Source organism: Buteo buteo, chromosome Z (assembly GCF_964188355.1).
Source record: "Buteo buteo chromosome Z, bButBut1.hap1.1, whole genome shotgun sequence".
Lineage (NCBI taxonomy): Eukaryota > Metazoa > Chordata > Aves > Accipitriformes > Accipitridae > Buteo > Buteo buteo.
In genome coordinates, this window is record NC_134204.1 from 10,585,896 (window position 1) to 10,607,645 (window position 21,750).

Consider the following 21,750-nt stretch of genomic DNA (forward strand, 5'->3'; position numbering starts at 1 on the left):
CAGTGCTTGCATTGAGGTCAGTATAGGGGCTGCGGTGTACAGGGGATGCAGCATGCGGGGCCTGGGGGTGGCTCAGGTAGCAGGGAAGGCAGGAGCTGTATGGGGGGGGTCATCTGGGGGCAGCGCCTGGGAAGGAAGGTGCACGTGTCAGAGGGCACGTGCAGGGAAGGGGTCCCACGTGCGGGGGTAAGGGACAAAAGGGCCCACGTGGGTGCTCACAGCCTTGCACGGACACAGCTCAGTATTGCAGCAAGGGGCACCTTCGGGTCCCCCATTCCACCTTGGTGGACCAGCTGGGTCCCACAGCTCAGCCCCCCAGGCCCTGGGTATCCCCAAATGCTTTCAGGGCGGGGGGGAGCATCTCCTCTACGGCGAGGTGCTGGTGGGAGTGTGGCTGTGTGAGGGGGCTGGGAGCAGTGGGCTCTGGGCTGGCACGGGGTTCGGCTGGCTCTGGGTGCTCCCTCCACCGGGTGCCGGGGGGGCCGGGGGCCGGCGGGCGAACAGGACGCCTGGGGAGCAAGAGCAAAGGGGTTAGGGCAAACCCAGGGTTGGGGGCTCCGCTCACCTGTCACCCAGCACCCAAGCTGGGGAAGTTGGGACCAGCACTCCGGGGGGCTCCAGCCCGCCCATCACCTTTGGTGCCGCCCCTGGCCCAGCTGTCCTCACCCATGTGGGGCAGCCCACGAGGTGGCCCAGGACTGTTTGGCTGGCAGCCCTGCATGCTGATTAGCCCTGACCTTTCTGGCTTGTTAAATATTTACGTCCTGAAGGAAAAGCCATCAATCTTAATTGGGGGTGTCTCAGTGGGGCAGTCAGGGAGCTGGGGGGCACGGGATGAACTGCTTAGACAGGTAGGTGCACATCAGCACCCCAAAGAAGCCTCTGCTCCAGCAAAGCACCCCAATATCTTGCCCTGCACCCAACACCATGCTCTGCAACCAGCCAACTCCCGCACCCAGCCAGAGACCCTCTGGGTACACCAGCATTGGGGTGATCCCAAATCTAAGCCCTGCCTGCAGGACCCCATGGTGGGAGATGACCCCAGGTGCCTTGTTGCACTCTTCAGCCTGAGTCCATCTGTCTGTCCATGCATCCATCCTTTCATCCATCCATCCATCCATCCACCCACCCCCATTTTGGCCCTTCATTGCTAGCCCCTGCTGGGGGCCAATTTCCATCCTTGCTGACCCCCTCCTTCTCCTGCCCCCTCTCCCCAGGCCCTGCCACTTCATTACGATGGATTTTATAGTAAAGACATCAGATTGAAGGAAGGACTTGCTAGCCAGGCAGTGGCTATAAGTTATTGGATTTCCCAGCCGCAATTACACGGGCCAAGCGGCCCTTCTATTTACCTGTGTAGACAACTCCATTTATTTCTATTGACATGTTGATACTGCTAATGCCGTTGGTGGACAGGTTCAATGCAGTCTCCTGTCTGTCATCTGGGGAAAGGAAATACCAATATGAGTGTTAAGAGAAACAGAAACAAGAACCTGCCCAAGAGAAGCAGGGCTCCAGCCTCTCTGGGCATCCATGCTCCCCTCCAGCCACTGCTGCTCCCTACTCGGGTGCCAGGGGATGGGGTGACCCAAGCTGAGGTGTTGCATGTTGCTACCTCGGTTGGAGATCTTGACATTCATGGGGAACTGGGAGGCCACAGCCAGCAGGTTGTGCTGCAGCGCGTGTTGCACCAGCCGCTGCTGCTCCTCCGCCGTCAGGGCCACCTTCTTCTCCGGGGGCTCCCCTGTCTCCATCTTCTCCCGCAGCTGCTCCAGCACCACCGCCTGCGAGGCGGCTGCTGCTTGGGCCGCTGTGAGGTGGTGGCTGGCCAGTCCCACCGGGATAGCGATGCGCCCTGGCACTGCTGCCGCCAGCACACCGTCCTCTGCAATGACCAAGAGAACTCAGTGGGTCTGCCCATTGCCACCCCAGCTCACCATCCCTAGCAGGGGCCACCTCCATCCCACTACCATGGGGCAGGGCAGGCCACCATCCCCAGCATCTGGTCTTGGTACTCCTCCAAAGCCGGGAGAAATAAACCTTTCTTAGTCCCAGAGAGGGACTAAAAGAACAAAATTCTTCCTATTTTGCCCAAGCAAAAAGGGCAAGAGCAGACAGGGACATCCCTGCTGCTGGAGTAGTGTCCATCCCTGGGGAGAAATGCCCACTGCAGGGCAGATGTGGTCTTCACCCACCTTTCTTAACAGTGTGCACTTGGCCGAGCTGGCCACAGCTGTGTGTGGAGATGCTAAGAGCTGGCAGAGGCATTTTGGGGGAGCCCAGCAGGGTTGGGGTGCCAGCCGGCGAGTAGTTGAAGAGTGCTGTGCCAAAAGTCTGCCTCCGTCCCTCCCGACGGTTGCTGTCGATGGCGGCTTGGAGCTCCCCGGGAGAGCTGAGCGCCCGCTTCTCACATTCATAGGGATACAGGTACTTCATGTATCTGCACAGGGATAGAGCCCGGATGAGACCCAGCATCATGTGCCTCCCAGCCAGCTCTGTGCTGAGCAGGGACCAGGGTGGGGATAGCACCCGGGAAGGGGCAGAGCCCTCCATCTCCTTTTGGGGCACCCCATGCCGGACCCTGCTTGGAGCTCTGGGACATCCAAGCCAGTGGGTATCCCAGGGTGGGTGTCCCAGGGTGGGTCTCTCCCACACGTCGCCACTGCTGGGCACTCACTGCGTGCGGAGGGTGAAGGCAGCACTGGTGATGGAGGTAGGTAGGTTGAGGCCCTTGGTGATCTCCCGCCAGATCTTCTTGTTGATGACTTCGACCAGGCCACCCTTGTCCGTCACCAGTCGGTACAGCGTGTACAGGTCCAGCACTTGCTTGGCCATGATGGGGATGCGGTTCACAGGTGTCCCTTCCAGCCACACATGGGAGAGAGAAAAGGGTGTGGGGTGAGCCCACAAGGACCCTCACTCCCTGGGGACATGGCTCCCACCTTGTCCCCACTGCCACTGCGGGTACCAGCTGCCCCACAAGGGGAGATGCATCTCTCCATGCTGAGTGAGCACCCACACGCACTGGGGGTGCAGGCAGGACCCCAACTGCTTAAAGGCTTTCAGTGCCCTGCCTCAACAGACCTGACCCCAAATCCCCTTCAAGTGCCCTCAGCAGAGACCCTGACCCTGGTGGCCCAGTATCACCTCCCCGCTGAGGCCAGGGACAAGAAGACATGGGGTCACCAGGGCTCTGTAAGACCAGCATGGATCATCATGGTTCCTACAGACATCAAGTCTGGTTACAACCGCCTCCCCACTTTCCCAGCACACCCAAATAGCCCCACAGCCTTGCTCTGCCTCACGGCACCTTGGGGCAATGGTCCGGGCAGTGCCTGGAGGCTGCAGCGGGGCAGAGGAGGGATGAGCATCCCATCCCATCCCATCCTGTCCCATCCCACCCCATATTTATTCCTCCTGCAGGGTGGCGGGGCGCAGGCAGTATTGGAAAGCCATCCATTTGGCCGGGGGAGGCTGTCACGGCCACGCTTTGCCCCTCAAACGAAGCCGTCATTCACCGCCATCCTCCAGCATCCCTAATTTATGGCCCTGATATTGGCTCAGCTTCTTCACATAAGCCTGAAAAATGAGCTCTTTTTATTCCTTTACTGAGTTCATTTAACTTTTTTTTTGTGTCTGTGTTGTTCGCCCAGTCGGGAAGGGGGAGAGGAGTTTATACTCCTGGGAAAAAGGCAGAGATATTGACTTGATATCTGCTGGCGGTCCCTCACCAGCCCTGCCTGGGAGCTGCTGGCACCAGCCCCATCACCCGGGGCGGGGGGGCAATTTGAGGGCTCCCCATCACCCCAACATGCCAACGATTTTGTGGGGTCTCAGCCCCCAATCAAAGGTGTGCAGACTTCTTTTCTCTTTCCCCCTCTCCCCAGCCGTGGCGGCTAAAGAAAGCAGCTCGCCATTAATCTTGGGGCTGCATGGGGCAGGCGGCTGGTGCCCGTCCTGCTGACAAAGGGACCTGTCTGCAGCCCTGTAGAGTGATGGCCCCAGCCCTGGCCAGGGCGAGCGGCACAAAAGCCCAGGGAGGTGATGCAGCCATTGTGGTGCTGCAATTAGCTCCTTGATTGATTAATGGCCCCATGTTATCTGCAGGGTCCTCGGCTTGGCAGAGAGATGGGGGGGCCCCAGGGACCCCTGGTGAGCGAATGCAGAAATAGTCCCCCTGTGTCCCAGCTTGCTACTTTTGGGGTGCCACGGAGGTTGGGGCATGGGGATGAGGTGCCCCCCTGCCTGTACCCCATGTCTGATGGCATCACCCCCACATGCCACTGGGGCCAGGTGTCCCTGCCCTGTGCCATGGAGTCCCTGATGTTCTCCCCAGGAGTCCCCAACCTATTTATCAGACCCATTAATTTTCCAACCTGCTCACAAATGCCAGTGCCGAAACTGCCCTGACAAACAGAAGGGGGAACGCAGGTCCCTTCATTAGGGCTCACCCTGTAGGCACTGATCCCCCCCTGGCCCACTGCCACCTTGGGGACACAGCCCCGGGGCCGCAGCCCCCTGCCCATGCACCCCTGGGTGCCCCAGCAACACCCACGCTGACTCAGGGGTGCTGCTTCTCAGCCAGGTCCCGATGACCCCCGGGATGTTGTCCCTGCCCCGCAGCCCCTCTGTCCCCTTTCTTTTTGCTACCTGGTTCCAAAATCCCCCACTCATCCAACAGGCACATGCACACCCGCACCCCCACACCTGCCTGCCCACCCACTTGGAGAAGGCGTGGGATGGAGGGGACAGGAGTGGGACAGCCGGACACAGAGGGGTGAGAAGCAGCATTGGCAGGGAAGCATTGGGCTCCCTCCCTCCTCCCTGCACCACCAGGCACTTGCTTAATTAGCCCCAGCCCCAATGGTGAGGGAGTTAATTAGCTCTGGAGAGAGAGATAATGAAGCTGCAGAATAGCCCATGAATCTTGTGGCTGATGGATGCTGGGGGGCCGAGGCAGAGTGGATGCTCCCACTCGCTTCCCACAGCCTCGCACTAGGGCCAGGGGGTCTGAGGGCACCCATGGGGCAGTAACCAGACCCCTCCTGCCTCCAGCCTGGATCCAGCATGAGCACCACAGCCGTGCCACCCACCTGCAGCAACACAGCCCTGAGTGAAATGAATTTGTGGGGTCTCAGCCCGACCCAAAAGTTGATGACTGCCGCCTCACAGGCCAGTGGGTACCCTCACCACCCTTCCCGCGGGCACGGCTTGGGGGTGACTGCCCCTTTCTGCCCACCCTCACCCCACACATGGCCAGCCCCACTGCTCCCACCCCCCCCCCCCCCAGCCTTCCCCTGTTAATTAGCTCAGCATTAACCTCTGCCTGGGGTTTACTGGCTATCGAGCGGCATGTTCATTAATCCACACACCAGCAAAAGGCTCTAATTAATACGGCTGGCCACACGCCCGCGCTCGGCAACTTTTAATTGTCGCAGGCCCGGCCGGGGAGGGCGAAGGTTAAAGCATTTATCGAGTCCCCGGGAGCCGTCTTGGCCCCCCATGCTGATAGCAAAGATTTCCAATGCAGCAAGGCTGGCTGGCGAGCCCTTAACCCCTGGGTGCCCAGCGCTGCCCAGAGCACTGACCCCACTCCTGCAGCATCGTGGGCATCTCTAAGAGGTACCAGTAATGAGCCTTCTCACTGGGCACTGCTAAAGGGGAGCCCTAGCACATCACTAAAAGGCCCTGCAAACGGGCACTGCTAATGGGCATCATTAACAGGTGTTGCTAATGGCTGTCACCAACGTGTATGGTAACGAGCACCCCCACCAGGCATTGCCAATGGGCATCCCTGCTGGACATCGCTAACGGGCATTGCTAACAGGCATTGGCAATTGGCATTGCCAGCCCCAGCTCTGGCCAGGGGTGGGGGGGAAGAAGGCAGGGGAGCCCCTCTGGCCAGCAGGCACCTTAGTGGGGGGGGGTCTGCCTGGGGCAATGGGGGCAAATCTGCTGGGTGTCAGTTTATGCATGGCGTGTGTGTGTAGGAGCCCCCCCCAGGCAGCCAAGGCAGAGGTGTCAATGGCACCCACCCCAGCCACCCACCTTTACCTCTCTTCTGCATGAAGCCGAAGAGGTCATCCAGGAACTCCTTGCGTTTCGGGTCCTCGTCCAGTTCGTAGAGCTGGGGGCAGGAGAGAGAGGGGTCAGTGCTGCTGGCACATGAGGGTGTGCAAGGCAGAGGGGGCAGTGCCGGCAGCAGGACCCTGCCTGTGCCAGGACCTGGCATCACCCCACCTGCCTGCTCTGCCAGAAATGAGAGGCTCTCCCTGCGCCAGGGACAAGATCCCCTTGTGCACCCTCCGTGCTGGCAGCACTGGGCTCTCCCCATGCCTGAGGCCAGGTGTGGGCTCCCCAAACACCACTGACTTTTGCACCCTTGCTGCAGAGATGCTGCATCTCTGCCTCAGTTTCCCCTGCTCCTCGCCTCCCTAGGTGGAGGGATGACAGTGTTTCAGCCTGGGAAGATGATGCCAATGCAGACGGGGCAGCAGCAAATCCTGGGCCCCCAGGCAGGTCCCTGGGACAGGGATGCTCTGGCTCAGCAGCCTCCAGGCACTGCCCAGTGCCAGTGTTCACCAGGTCACAGCATGGGATCAGCATCCTGCAGGGACATGCACCCAACGGCACAGCGGAGATGCTGGTCCCATCCCTGGGCAGGGTGAGCTGGCAGGTCCAGGGCGCTGGGTGCTGGCGAGGCAGCCGCAAGTGCCGGGGCTGCCCTACTCAACCGGGGTGACAGGGCTATCGACAACCTGATAAGCATGGCTCAAGCCATGTCACCGTGGAACGGGGCCTGATCGATGGCCAAGGAAAGCGTGAGGCGCCTCCACAAAGGGACACGCTGCCAAATCCTCCTCCTTCAGCTGGGCACGGTGACCCCAAAGCCATGGCCCCTGGCCAGTCATGGGGACCCCAAATCCATCTTCCTTGGCAGCACATGGGAACCAGGGTGTGAGAGTGGCAGTGACGAGTCCCTGCAAGGCACGAGGACCTCTTGCAGTGGATGCACATGTGCAAAGCCAGATTTGTGTGCACTGTGTGCAAGTGCATGAGCCTCAAACTGCGAGTGCACTGACACTGGTGCTCTTGCGTTCTGGCAAGTTTGTGGGAGCACCGATGTGTGTGCAAGCCCGTGAGCATGCACGTGGTTGCACAGATGCACACATACGGACGGCTGTGAGGATACTTATGTGTGTTGAACGGATGCAGGTCCAGATGCATGGGCACAATCCCCCCCAGGCTGAGCTGACAGATGGCACTGGGGAGGAAAGTGCAGCCCCTACATCAGGGACATGAAGCACAGGCTCCGTGCGAAAGCCAGGGCTCGCCTGATTCCAGCACACCGCCTGGGTGACCATGACAAATTGGAGCCCGTCAGATCGATGGCGCAGCAGTAAAAGTCAGAGCACATGAAGGAAAAATTAGCACCAATCGAAGGTGCTATAGACACCAATTCCTCCCAGCAAGCCCGGCAAGAATTTAAAGCCATTGAAAAGAAACAAAACTCAGCAGTCCAGAATGGATTTCCAAAACATATACAAAGAAATGCAAGCTGGAAAACAAAGTCAGGGACAAAATAGAGTCGTTTAAAAAACAATTGTGCTGGGAAAGGCCGTTAAAAACCAATAGAAAGGGAGCACCCCCCCCATCACACAGCACATCATTCACGGACAGATAAAGGGAGCTGTGCTGCGGAGATGTCAGGCTGCAGGGATGGGGGGATGCAGCGATGTGATGGGGACACATAAATGCAGGGATATGGGGATGCAGAGACATGGGAATGTAGGGATGTGGGGATGCAGGGATGGGGCAACATGGGGACACACAGGGATGCTCCTACAGACACCCCATGGTTCCCATCACTGGATGGACACATCTAAGAGTCCCTCACATAACCCATGGCTGTCAGCTGCCTGTCTCTTGTCTAACAGACGGGTGCTAACTGCCTGTCCCTAACCTAGTCTATGGGTGCTACCGCCTGTCTCCCACCATACCCATGGGTGCCGACTGCCCGGCTCTGAGCCACTCCACAGTGCTCCATCCCTGTCCCTTCCTTGCCCTCTGGGTGCCATTTACCTGTCCTCTCCTTGCAGCAGGATGCTCTTGGGGGGCCCCAATCCAGCGGCACCATTGGAAATCTAGGCACCCTGTCCCTCCCCTCCATCACTCCCTGCCCTGCTCTGTGCCCCCTCCCCATTGCCTGCCCTTTCCCAGGAGCTCCTCAAGCCATCCATTGCAGTAACTAGGTCAGGCTTGGAGCAGAGCTCCAGGGGGCTGCTTTGATTTCTGCCCAGGGAAGGCTGTGTGAGACAGGCTTTGCCTGCATTTCCCTGCCTCTCCCTGCCTGCAGCTGGACTCCAACCCTCACCTCTCCACACCAAGCCTGTTTCCACCCACTGTGATCTCCTGGCTTGTCAAAAGCAGGAACAAACCCCCCAAAACCGGCAATAGCTGCCCATCCCGCAGCAGAGCGAAGCCATCGCCTTCCTGGGGGGTCAACCCAGTGGGTGGGCTCCTGCACCCACCCCTCCACTGGGCCCCCGGGTGCCACTCGTGTTTCTCATTCCACCAAGGCAGGCAGGATCCCACCCGGCACGTGCTGCCACTGCCTCCAGCCCCCAAAACAGGTGTGACCTCTAAGTGCCGGGATCTATTTTTCCACCATTTATTAACCTCTAACCTTTTATCTGTGGGCCACTGAGATGCAAAAACACATTACATCAAACGGGGAGCAAAGGTCGGCTTTTAAGCGGAGACAAGAGTGGAGCCAACAGGGGACCAGGCAGCAGCAGCAGGGCCCTCAGGTGCACTGGGAATGCACCAGGTGTCCCATGAGATTTGGGGATGCTCAGGCTAGACAGGAGGTGGTTTTGGGGGATTCTTGCTGATGGGGAGTGGGCTGGGTTCCAGCCAAGGCTGGCTATGGGATCTAGGTGTCACAGGTTCACAGGAGTGGCATACGGGTGGCAAGGGTGGTGGCACGGGTGGTGGCATGGGTGGTGGTCTGCCACAGCCTCCAGGTAAGGAGAGACCCTCAAACAGCCCCAGCTCTGAGGCAGGAGCCAACTCCATCCCTTACCCAGGGCTCCAGGCCCTGCCACTCACCCTCCTCCTCCTCCTGCAGGGTGGGCACCACGGTCCCCTCCTGCCTCACCTGGGGACTGACCATCTAAGACGCAGATCACAACCCTCCAGGGTCATACACAATCCCTGTGGGGGGACATACGCCTCATGTGGGTGTACAGAACCCCACACGGGCTGACACAACCCCACATGGGTGTGCACAAGCCCATGCAAGCATATACAACGCTACACAGGCATGCAGAACCCTGTATGGGCTCCCACAACCCCACGTGAGCGTGCACAACCTTGCGTGGGTACAAACGACCCCCCATGAGTGTGCGCAACCCTTCATGGGCACACACAACTCCACACAAGCACGTGCACAACTCTACATGCACGCACATCCACCCAGGGCCACGCACAAGCTTGCGTGGGCACATACAACCCTGCACAAGCATGCACAACCCTGCATTGGTGTGCACAACCCTGCACACACACACACAACCCGCACAGGCACAAATCCCTACACAGGCACATACAACCACGTCCAGATGCGCACAGCCTCCTACGGGCACACACAACCCCAGGTGAGCATGCACAGCCTTTTGTGGGTGCACTCAACTCTGCACAAGCAGCCACAACCCCATACATGCATGCACAACCCCATACATTCATGCACAAGCCCAGACAGAAAAGCACAAGCCCAGACAGACAAGCACAAGCCCAGACTGGAACACACAACACCAGACGGGCAAGTACAACCCCATACGCACATGCACAACTCTAGACAGGTATGCACGACCCTGGACAGGCACACACAACCCCAGCTGGGTACGCACAGCCCCAGACAGGCATGCACAGCCCCAGAGAGGCACAGCCCGCAGGGACACCCACCACCCCAGAGCATCCCCCCACTGCGCACCTCGGAGCAGTGGGGCAGGACTCGCCCGGGGGCAGTTGTGCAACATGAGCAGCGGCTCCTGCTTGTGGTGACCTATGAGCAAGGACCCTTTTAATCGTGTTTGTATTGATATAATTAGTAACTCATTTAACGCCATCAATGTAACTATATACCTCTATAAACAGAAGTATTAAACTGTCAAGCCTGGGGATCGATATCCCGCTGGTGCGCAGCACAGCTCTACTCTGCCAACCTCGGGGACCCCATCCGTGGTGCTTGGCCCCCCCAAAAGCCATGGGACTCCCAGCACCGCCCCAGCTTCACCCAGCACCGCCACTCCGGTGCAGGGTGTCCTCGTCCCCACCCCACCCTGGGTGCAGGTCTGGGGACCCCGCTCCCTCCCGTCATTCCATTGCCATGGCGACGTCTTTATTCCTTAAGGGATGGGGATAACGGGGCTTGTCAGGCAGGTTAAAGGTCAGCGGGTCGAACATGGTTTATTAAAGGGATGCAAATAGACCTTGTGCCCCCCCCTCATCCTCACCGCCATTAAATAACATCATTAGCACCTCTCGCTCACCCAGGAGAAGCCTCTCCCAGAGCCGGGGGGGCTTGTAGGGCTGGAGCTGGGGTCCCTGGCACCCCTTAGCCCAGCTGATCGCCTAGGCAGAGGAAGGATGCGGTGAAGTGCTAAGCCACCCCTCAGGCACCTCCAGGCTGCCCTGCTCCAGCGAGCCCCCCCCAGCCTCCCCCAGGCCCTGCTGCCAAGGGAAGCGATCGCAGCAGGACCACCCGCAGCCCCCCGCTCAGCTGCCACCTCCTGCTGGCAGCAAGGGCTCAGATCGGCAACCAGGATTTAATCCACTTAATACGAGCTGTATTGATCCCGGACCCTGCTCAGCTCCCCCCCAGCCTCGCATCCCCCCCCCCAACTCTGGGCAGCTTAATATGCACCACATTGATTAGCCGCACTGCTAATTTTTCCATCTGGCCGCTGCTCACGCAGGGAGCTCAGGTAACACTTGTCTCCGTGCTCCCCCCCAGCCCCCCGGGGTGCAGCCGCACACCACGGCAGGCCGACTGCTGACGGGCTATTTTGGAGTCCTTGCACCCCTCCGGAGCATCACTGTTGCCTCTGAGCTGGGGGTTCCTGGCTCCTTCCCCAGGAAGATGGGGCACAGCCAGGCACCAAAACACTGGGGTGTCCTCCCCTGTGTCCTGATGGCACAGGGGGGAGAGGAAAGCCATCAGTGCCTCAGTTTACCCTGCAGGCACTGGCTATTCCCAGTTGATGCACAGCCCTGTGCACCCCGGGGTGCGGGGACCCCAACAGTGTCCACTGTCAGAGCCCTCCCAGTGTCCCCCAGCCACGGGGCACACACAAAGGAGCTGAGGGCTCATGGGTGCCCCCCCTCCCCATCCTCATTGCCAGAGCTGGGGGGCAGTTCACTCCCTGCCGGGCACAAACCACCCCCTGACCTTGTGAGCCACTGCTCACCGTCGTTAATAAGTTAATGGTTATGGGACGCCTTTGCCGGGGATGCCTGCTGCATTCGAAGGTGCTGGCAGCTCTTGGGGGGTGGGGGGCTGCACCCCTGACTCCACAGCACCAATGGGCACCGGGGTGCTCGCTCGCCCCAACATCCCCAGCCTCAGCGGTCACCCCACCACCGTGGCTGGACACCTCCGTCTGGATCTTTCTCCCAGTGCTGCGGCTCCCCCTCAAAAGCCTTTCATCATGCTTAATATTTAACGGCGCTTTATAGAGTAGCAGGTTTAATCAGCACTGATAATGCGGCAGATCCGGCAGGTCATTAAAACCCCCCTTCCCGCCGCAGCGGGCGCCGCTGCTCTCGGGAGAACCGCCTGCTGCAAACATTAACCTGGCTTCGTGCAAAGTGAGGGTCTGTTTGCTGGCAGCGCTGGCCTTGGGACGGCAGGTCCCCCACCCACAGCCCAGCCCCGGGGTGAAGGGGGGGGCTCACAGGGTTCCTAGTCTCCTCCTCAACCCATTTTGCAGGAGGGGAAACTGAGGCACAGCATGCCAGCATGGTTCCCCCAAGGGTTGGAGCCAGAGGAAACATGCTGTGTGGTGCCACCGTGGGCACCATCCGTGGCCCTGTCCCGCCATCCCACATCCGTCTGTCTGGGGGCTACGGCACGGGGGGGCAGTCCTGGCTCCCGGCGAGTGCGCGTCCCCCACAATCGGCCCCTCGTTACTCGTTCATGGCTGAGCAGGCAGGGAGTCAATGAGGGGATTTGTTTGGGTTAACCTCCCTGACCCACTAGTGTTTGCCACGCTACCGCCTCCCCCTCCATCCTTGCTTTCCTCTCCATCCCTGCCTCCCCCTCCATCCTGGTCTCTCCCTCAAACCCTCCCAGGGCAACCGCAGCCAGGGGACCTCCCTCCAGCACCAGCACCAGCACCAGCACCACCCCAGGTGTCCCCTGAGGGACATGCATACGCACACTCACTACATGTGCGTGGGTGTGCACACAGGGCATGTGTTTGCACGCGTGGGGATCTGTGCACGCACCTGCTATAGAGCTGGGTGAATATGGGGGTGCACACCTGGGGCGGCTGTGTGCACGCCTGGGAAGTGCATTGGGTGCTTGGTGACATTCCCGCACCCCGTGCACCTCCAGCCCCATCCCTTTCCTCTGGATGCTTTGAAGGGATGCTGGGGGAGAAAGACCTGGTGCTCCCCCCCGCCCCCCCCATGCCAGCAACCTCAGCCCCCACCTCTGCCTCTGGAAAAGCCGTATGCCCGAGCAGAAAGAGTGTCTGGGGCTGGTGCTCGCTCCTGCCCTGCCACCAGACACAGGACATGATGCTGGATCCAGGACAGAGCAGCCCCAAGTTGCAGCCTACAGGGTGGAACACAGCCCCACCGACATGGTCATCCCCAGTGGGTGCCCTGTGCCCCAGGGGACAGGTCTCCACAGCCCCCATGTACAAAACCCATCATGCTCACCCGCTGCACGCTCATACACCCAGCGCACTCCCACTCACACACTCACACAGCCCCCAGCTTGCTCTGCACAGGCACACATCGTGTGCATGCTCTCCTTGTGCACACTCACCCTCAGACACGCTCTCCTTGGCCAAAGAGCCCCCCCCTTGCATGCTCACACATGCCCCTATATATGCTCTCCCTCTGCACACACAGCCCCCTGTGCGTGCTTATGCACCCCTCATACACTCTTCCCACGCACACATGCTCCTTGTGCAGTCATCCATACCCTTTACACACTCTCCCTGTGCACACCCACACATCACGTGCACACTCACACACCCTCTATACCCACACACACCTTTTGCACACACACCCTGTGCACACTCACACATCCCTTATACACTCTCTCTGTGCATACGTACACACCTGCTGTGTATGCTCATACGTCCCATTCACGTTCCCCCTGTGCAAACACCCCACTCATGCATGCTCATACATTACCTACGCATTCCCCCTGTGCACATACACACATCCTGTGCACACTCATGCAATCCCTAGACACACTTTCTCTGTGCACGCACCCCCCTTGTGCATGCTTATGCATTCCCTATACACTCTCTCCCTGCTACACATTCACGCAACCCCTACACACACTGTCCCCTATATATGCTCACCTCCACACAGTTAGCTTGCTCCCACACGCCCACGTAGCTGCAAAACCCCACGGGCATCCTGGTGGGAGCAGATCCTACCTCCCCAAGGCCAGATCCTACCTCCTCACCGCAGCCCTGCCCAGCCTGCTGCCGGCACAGGGGATTTACCTCCATTATTAATGCAATTAGTGGATTAGCGGAGGCCCAAGTCAGCAAGGAGGTGCATACCCCCCAAATTCCCCACTCACATCTGATTCCAGGGCGGCAGCCAGGGAGGGTGCCGGGGACAGCCACCGGGTGGGGGGCCCTGCCGGCACTCCTCTCCCACCTGCTGCTGCCTTTATTCTCACACCCTTGATTAGTTTTTACACCTCCTATTTGGAGCCCCCGATCCCAAGCCCTCAGGACCCCTCGGTTGGGAGATGGTGTCATGGCAGCCGCAGAGGCTCTCAGCATCCCCTGGACTGCAGTGGGGCTGTGAAGGGCCCTGGGGGGTAGCAGGGGGAGCAGGGGGCTGGCACCCACCAGGACTGCTCGGCACAGTGGGCTGGGGCAAGGGGCGCAGGGGTAATTTTGGAGGGGGGCTCAGCCCCCAAACCCTGCCTTAAACACCCACGGGTCCATACAGCTCTGTACGTGGAGACACTGGTCCATGCATGAGCAGCAGTACCAATATACACTGGGACACTACACGTGTCCCTATACATACACACAGGTGTGCTCAGACACACATGGGCACACCATATACATGTGGGCACACACAGGGTGCCGTACACACCCCTACACACACACATATGGTCCATAAACACTTGGCCACATCTGTACACACTGGGGCACTCATACAGGTCCATAAGCACATACCAGCACCCACACCAGTTCATACACACTTGGGCACTTATATGGATCCATACACATACATAGGGTCTCCCAGGGATCCTTACACATGTGGGCACTCATATGGGTCCACACACATGCATCAGCACTCACACAGGTTCAGACACACACAGGCATACCCCTACACTTACATGGGTATTTGTATGGATCCATACACTCATGTTGGTCCGTATGCACACACATGCTCAGAACACCTCCGTATGCACTCCCAGCCAGTACCCCAACAGCCCCCCACTCCTGCCCCGTGCCCCTGCACTCTGGGCTGCCGGAGCTGTTGCTGCTGCTGGAGATTAGCATGCTGACCCTTGCCACTGCCACCACTTCCCCGCTGCAGGTGGTCCCAGCCCCAGGGCAGAGCTCTGCCTGCAGGTTTGCTGCCAAGAAGCCCCCAGGCAGCCGTAGACAGGAGCAAACACCACGTCCATACCCCCCCCCCCCCCCCCCCCCCCCCCCGCCTCTGCGGTGTAACCAGAGACCCTCTAATTTAGCCCTGGGAGCCCTTCAGTTGTTGCTCCTGCACCTGGGTTGAAGATGCGCCGAGGCTGGGGGGTGGGGGTGGGCTGGGGCAGGGAGACCACCTCCCTCTCCCCAGGGTCCCTCTCCCGAGCTGCCTCCATTCCCTGGCAGGCAGGGACAACCCTGCAGGAGAAAGCAATGGGGATGGAGGCAGGAGGGCATGCACTGCAGGCCCTGCCGCCCCATTTTGGGATGACCCCGAGGCATGGGGCGGAGGTCTGTGGCACAAGGAGGGCTGCAGCCAACTCAGAGCACTTTCCTCCAGGCTTTGAGATGCAAGCGCATGCATTCACAACCGGTGAGCCTCCCCTAAACACATGTAAAGAGCAGGTGGGTGCAAGAGGAGACTGCCAACATCATGGGGTGTATCGGGCAGGAGCAGCACCATGGCGAGAGGAGGAAGAGCCACGCCAGGGCTGGCTGAGGATGATGGCAAACAGCTGCCGGCAAAGCCAGCCACCCCCAAATTAACCGCTGAGGCTACCAGACAGCCAAGAGTCCCCAAAGGGCTGGCTGGGGCTCACCCCCCCAGCTGCTCCTGGACAGGGAGGAAGGAGCTCCGAGGAGTCCTGATCACCCCAACCACAACCAGATAGGTCTGAACACGCTGGCAGGGAGGGCATCCTCCTGCCAGCAAATGCTCTGCTACCAGAGAGCTGGACACAAACCCCAGGTTTTTGAGTCCCTCCTGCCCTGAGCCTTCCCACGGGGCCACCTCTGGGTAGAGCTGGGGGATGGAGACAGAAGTCCCAGGTTCTGGTGCTGCTCTTCCATCGCTTGGAGGAAACCAGGGTGCCCATCCCTATGTGTGTGCATGGGTCCCTGAGGGGGAAAGCTGAATTCACGGGGCTCAGCTGCCACCAGCAATGCCAGGTTCTTCCCAGTGCTCTCCAAGTCAAATGTGCAATGCAGCACCGCAGCATCGCAACTTGGTGGCATCCCCAACCCCAGGGAAGCGGGGGTTCATGGGTAGCACACAGTCAGACCCCACTGGGTGCCCCCCACCCCGGGGCTGGGGCTGCCTCGCAGCGCTGGGTGCGGAAGATGTCCCGGACCTTTGCCCAAGTCTCTACCCATGTGTCCTTATCAAGTGTACATAGACCGGCGCCGGGGGCTGATGCAAGAGGCAGGGGTGAGGGGGTCTTACAACCCCTTAACATCAGAGTGGCTCTCCCAGATCAGAGCAAAGGTCCCGCCAGCTCCCCCAAACTGGTGCCTCAGAAAATGTGTAAAACCAGGGCACACACATGGGATATTTCCCCAAAATGCTCCTCTGGGTGAAGCAGTGTTTGCCTATTAACCCTGAATGGGTTTCTCCACCGCAACCTCATCCTCCGCTCCCATTTTTAGCACCGCCACGCTGTGTGGAAAAAACCCTGTGGCTGGTCCTGCACCAGTCTCCCACCCGAACCCCATCAGGACCCCCTCCTTGCTGCCAAGAGCCAGGGAAGTGGCTCCCTGCCTACCCACCGCAAACCAGCCTGGATTTGGTGGTCCCCGTTCACTTAGCTCTACCTCCCACCCAGGAGGATGACAGCAAGGACAGACCCTGAGACCTGTCCTGGGTGATGCCAGCAGTGCCATGCTGGCAGGGGGAAGCTTCAAGCAGGAGGTGCTGGTAGTAAACACAGCCCTGGCCACTGCCTGGTCTCTCCCCAGCTCCAGGATCCCCATGCCCACATTGCCAGTTCCCTGGCAAGTTGCGAGCAGGCACATGCTGCCCTCCGTGCCCCACAGCATCACAGCCCAGGCCCTGGGAAACCTCTGAAAGCCCCAGCACAGCCACCCTCCCCACTCAACCCCCACCGAGAACTGAGAACCTGTTTCCCAGGCTGGGTGAGGCACAGCCCTGCAGCCTGGGGACAGCCCAGGGGGGACACGTTCCTCCCAGGCAGGGGCATGTCCCCTCCCAGGCAGGGTCATGTCCCCTCCCAGATGATCACAGAGAAGGAACAGGAGTGACAGCCACCCTGCAGACCCCAACACAAGCTGGCACGACAGCCTGCCCCAAACTGCCACCCCATACACGGCAGCACCACGCAAAGGCAGGGCAGGGCTGGTCCCTGTAATTCCTTTCCCCTCTCCCTGTCCCATCCTGTATAAGCCATCCAGAGGCAATTGGGCGCCTTGCCCCATGCACCCAGGGGTACTGAACTCAATGGACATCCCACTGCCCCCCGGTCTGGCTGGGACATGCCATCAGGTGGGAAACCCAGGCGTGGGTCTCTGTTTCCAATCAGGGTTGGAGAAAAAAGAGCAAGCGAGGAAGGAGCCAGCTCTCACCCTGGGAACTGGTGGCAGGATTTATCTCCTGCCCCTGCCATCCACCTCCTGGTATTCACACTGCGCTGCCGGCTTTGCTCCTGCCCCACAAGAGGAGTGTGGGCCATCCCAGCCAGGGCCAGAGTGTGAAGCTGAAGGACGAGAAATGCCAGGGATGCTTTCTCTGTGTAAAGCCTCCCCAGGCTCAGGAGGGAGGAGCAGCTTCCCACCTCCCGGCTGACCCCAGGAACCGGACAGTCAGCCTTTTTCTGCGCAGCAGGGTGTAACGTAACACTTCCCAGACAAGCTATTTGGCCTATGCAGTTCACCCATCCCAGACCTCTCCAGGCTGCTTTTGAGGCAGCGTGGGGTGCTGGCAGCCTCCCCAGGCACTGCCATGGGGCACATGCTACCTGCGCCCTGCCTGCACCCACATCTGCTGCCTCACAGGCAGGCGCCCAGGGTGGTGAGCCCTGGCCCCTCCGAATAACATCATGTTGTGCAACCTCAAAACAGAAAAGGCAGCAGCATGGCCCCACAGCGCCCGAAAGTTGGGTGCCTGCTGCTGTCCCCATTCCCTCCTGCCAGAGCCACTGTGGATGAGCCAGTAAGTCCCCTCGTCCCACTGTTCCCTGAGCAATGCCATCCTAAAAAGCCATACACCAGCTGTACAGGGACATGTCTCCCTGCTCTGTCCCCTCGCCACATCCTCCCTGTCACCAGCGTCATCCCTCTCTCTCCGCACAATGAAGCTGAGCACATGGGGAGCACAAACCTGACCTGGCGCTGTGCAGTCCACAATCACACTCACGCTCACACCCGCACATGGAGCGGCACCCACTGCGTGAGAACCAGCACAGATGGGATCCACGCACATTAAATAGAGAGAGGCCTTTCCTCCACCCTATATATGAGCCCTCTCCCTGCGTCAAATCTCTGTGGGACAGGGGTCTCCCCTATGCCCACCAGGAGTGAGATGACACGGTCGACACGCTGCTCCCTCCAGCCAACGTAAGAAATCAATGAGCTGCATTGACCAGATCTAATACGCCCTGGCCCATATGAAGACACGGGGGAGCTCGGCTCCGTGGCCCACCAGCTCCTTGGGGTGACCACGTACCAGAGCCCTCGCCCTTGTTTGTCCCTCCAAAACCTCCATGGACAGGGAGTCACCGTGTTTTACCCGTTACAGAAAGCACCAGGGATGGAGATGGCATGGGTCAGGGTGGGCACAGGGAGGTGCCTGGACACTGGGCACCCCGTCATGCTGCAGGGCCTGGGGACAGGCATAGGGGACACCAAAGAGGCAGGGGACATGAAGTAGGGGTGAGATGGGGTTTGGTGGCGAGGAGGTGGGGAGCACATGAGGATGCCTTTAGGGTGGGACAGGGCTCTGGGACAGGGGCAGTGAGGAGCATTCAGGGGGTACCCGTCTGGGGCAGGATGGGGCTCTGGGACAGGGGTGCTGGGTTGCACTGACTGTACTTGCCTGGGATGAGGTTTGGGGGCAGTGGAGGCGGCCTAGGGGGTTCTCATTTAGGGTGTCACGGTAATAATGTCTGGGGGTAACGGGGGTACTGGTAATGTCTGCTTGGGGTGGGAATGGGATGGTGCTTGAGGTAGTGGGGGTGCCCATTTAGGGTGGGACGCAGAGAGGGTTTGGGGGCAGTGGGGGGCATAAGCAGCCTGAATTCAGGGAAGGCTGAACTCCAAGTTTGGGGGCCGTGGGCGGACACCAGGGATGCCCACCTGGATCGGCCGGTGCTGGTGCCAGCGCACCGGGGTGGCAGATGCCTCCTACCTGCTTGAACTGCTCCTCGTAGGTCCACTCGTGGTGCGGGGGGGGCGGCGGGTCGCGGGGCTCCCCTTCTTCTTCCTCCTCCTCCTCCTCCTCCTCCTCTTCCTCTTCTTCCTCCTCCTCCTCCTCCTCCTCCTCCTCCGCCCCCGCGGCGGCGGGCGGCGGGCGCGGGCCGGGGGTCGGGCGGCGGCGGGGAGCAGAGGGCGGCGGCCCGGGGCCGGGGCCGGGGCTGGGTTCGGCCGGGAGCCGTCGGGGAGGGCCGTCGGGGCCGCGGGCCAGGCGGGCCGCCTGCTGCCGCTGCAGGCTCTCCATCACCGCCGCCAAGCGCAGCCCCCCCGCCGCCCCCGGCCCCCGCGGCGGGGCGGCCGGCTGCGGGCACAGGGCACGGCCTCAGCGCCGCGGCCGACGGAGGAGGAGGAGGGAGGGGAGGAAGCACCCCCCACCCCACCCGCTCTTCCCCCCCCCCTCCCCCCCGGCTCCAGGGGGCCCTGCCCAAAAGTTGGCCGCGGAGCCGCCGCCGCACCGGGCGCGGCACCCGCTGCCGGAGGGGCTGCCCTCCCCGCCGGGACCACCCGGCACCCTGTCCTCCCGGGGACCGGCACTCCGGGACCTCATCCCCGCTCCTCCGGGGGACGCCTCCCCCGCTCCCACTGGGGACAGGTCCGACCCGGGACCCCCGTGGCTGTCTTCCGCGGAGCCCCCCTCCTCGGTCCGCTGGGGACCGTGTCCTGCTGGGACCCCCCCCCCCCCGCCCCGGTCCCACCAGGGACCGCGTCTTGGGGATCCGGGGACCCCCTTCCCGGTCCCACCGGAGACCCTCTGCCCCGACGGTCCCACCAGGGACCGTCTCCTACCGAGCGCTACCCCCCCTCCGCCCCGGCCCCGCCGAGGACCCCGTCCCGGTCCCACCGGGCGCCGTCTCCTCCCGGGACCCTCCTCCCGCTCCCACCGGGGACCCCGCTCCCGCTCCCTGTCCGACCGGGGGTGCCCGCACCCCGCTCCCACCGTGCACCCCCGCGCTACCGGGGCCCCTCCGTCCCTCACCAGGGCGGGTTTGGCCGCCAGGCTGGGGTTTTCCACCATGCCGCCGGCTCCGAGCGCCGCCCGGGGCTCGCCCCGCCGTCCCGGGGGGCACGGCCGGCTGCTCCGCCCGGTCCCGGCCCGCCGCTCACATGGCGCCGCGCCCGCCGATATTTCTTTTATTCCGCAGCAGATGAGGGTGGGTGGGATTTTTTCCCTCTTTTCTTTCTTTCTCTCTTTCTTCCTTTTTTTTTTTTTTTTTTTTTTTTTTTTTTTTTTTTTGCAACAAGTGGCAGGCAGGCAGCAACACCCCTCCCCGCTCCCATTTGCTAGCGCACGTCAAGGGAGTCATCCGGGGAGGGCCGGGCTTGCGGCAGCCCCGGGGGATCGCCCCGGGACCGGCCCGCTGAAAGCCGGCCCGGGGCCGCCCTGCGCGGGGCCGCGGGAGGGGATGGGGCTGGGGGCGCAGGGGGCTGGGCGGGCCGGGGTGTGTGTGTGTGTATGCATGTGTGTGTGTGCACGGGGGTGCTGGGAGAGGGGAGTGCATAGGGGGGCGTGCAGAGGGTCCAGGTATGCATACATGTATGTGTGGGGAGAGGGAAGTGTATAGGAGGGGGTGTGCAAGGGGTCTGTGCACGCATAAGTCCGAGGGTGCTGCACCCATTGCACACATGCACAGAGCGTCTGTGAAGGTACAGATGCCTGTGTGTGCTGGGAGAAGGTAGTGCATTGCGCGAGCGTGTGTGTTTGTGCAGTTGGACTGTGCTTGCGTGCGTACGTGTGCGCGCACTGGGCCAGCTGAGTGTGCATCACCTGTGTGCATGCAGAGCGTGTGAGCACGCGTGTATCTGTGGTCACTGCGAGAGGTGAGCGCGCTGCATGTGTGTGTGCAGGGAAGCCTGTGCACACCTACCAGGAGCGTGCCTTGTGTGTGAATGTGTGCACGCTGCGTTTAAGGTGTGCGTACGCTCCGGGGGAGTAGAGGACATGTGCACATTGCATGGAGCCGTTCGCATGCACATGCATATGTGCAGCAGCGTGCAGTGTCAGAGGGGCTGAGCGTGTGCAGTGTGTACACACGCGTGTGTTGTGTGCTGTTGGGGACAACGGTAAGTGTTTATATGCGTACGTGGTGAGCTGGGTGTGTGCATTTTGTGTGCTCATCTGTAGGTGTGTGCAATCTGCGTTGGGAGAGGCGGGGGTGTGCACCGTGTGCACAGGCAGGCGTATGCACACACATGTGTTTGGGGCAGGTGGGTGTGTGTACCCGAACTGTCAATCCGTGTGTGGGCGCAAAGGGGCGTTTCGGGCAAGCTCCAAGCGCTGAGCCCTGACCTCCATCTGCAAGAGCTGGGGGGTCACCGCAGCATGCCCCATGCTGGGGCCTGAGACCTGCCTGTAGGCCGGGGCCACCGAGGGGTCCTTCTGAGGGGTGCTGTGTGTGCCAGGACACTGGCTGGAGGGGTCAGACTGCAGCGTGACCTGGACAGCCAAACAGGGTCCCAGAGCCCCAGCACCTGCCTGGCATGGGCAGGAGGAAGCCATCCATCTCTGTCACTGGAGGGACTCAGTACTCCTGGCTTGCCCTGCATCCCCTCTTGCAACAGGGTAAACTGAGGCAGCAAGGTACCATCAAGCACATCTCCAGACGTCAGACAAGGATGTAAGCTGGGGTGAGCA

General features: G+C 60.9%; 1 protein-coding gene across 1 annotated transcript; it reads right to left on the reverse strand.

Moving 5' to 3' along the window:
- Positions 1-366: 366 nt before the first annotated feature.
- ARID3C (AT-rich interaction domain 3C) lies at positions 367-20,481 on the reverse strand. The gene is made up of 8 exons (XM_075020317.1): positions 20,095-20,481; positions 19,054-19,419; positions 6,049-6,127; positions 2,678-2,861; positions 2,196-2,440; positions 1,616-1,885; positions 1,353-1,442; positions 367-509 (listed from the first exon to the last, which is right to left on the reverse strand). Exons 1-8 carry the CDS (start codon positions 20,131-20,133, stop codon positions 367-369), a joined length of 1,416 nt encoding a protein of 471 aa, XP_074876418.1. The 5' UTR covers positions 20,134-20,481.
- Positions 20,482-21,750: the final 1,269 nt, after the last annotated feature.

What these genes read in the sequence shown, in the direction of transcription:
- ARID3C (XM_075020317.1), bottom strand. Translation starts at nt 20,133, where the DNA reads ATGGTGGAAAACCCCAGCCTGGCGGCCAAACCCGCCCTG. An exon ending in AGTGCACACTGTTAAGAAAG is followed by an intron (nt 1,886 to 2,195) that starts GTGGGTGAAGAC and finishes TGGTCATTGCAG; the next exon opens with AGGACGGTGTGCTGGCGGCA. An exon ending in TGTCAAGATCTCCAACCGAG is followed by an intron (nt 1,443 to 1,615) that starts GTAGCAACATGC and finishes TCCTTTCCCCAG; the next exon opens with ATGACAGACAGGAGACTGCA.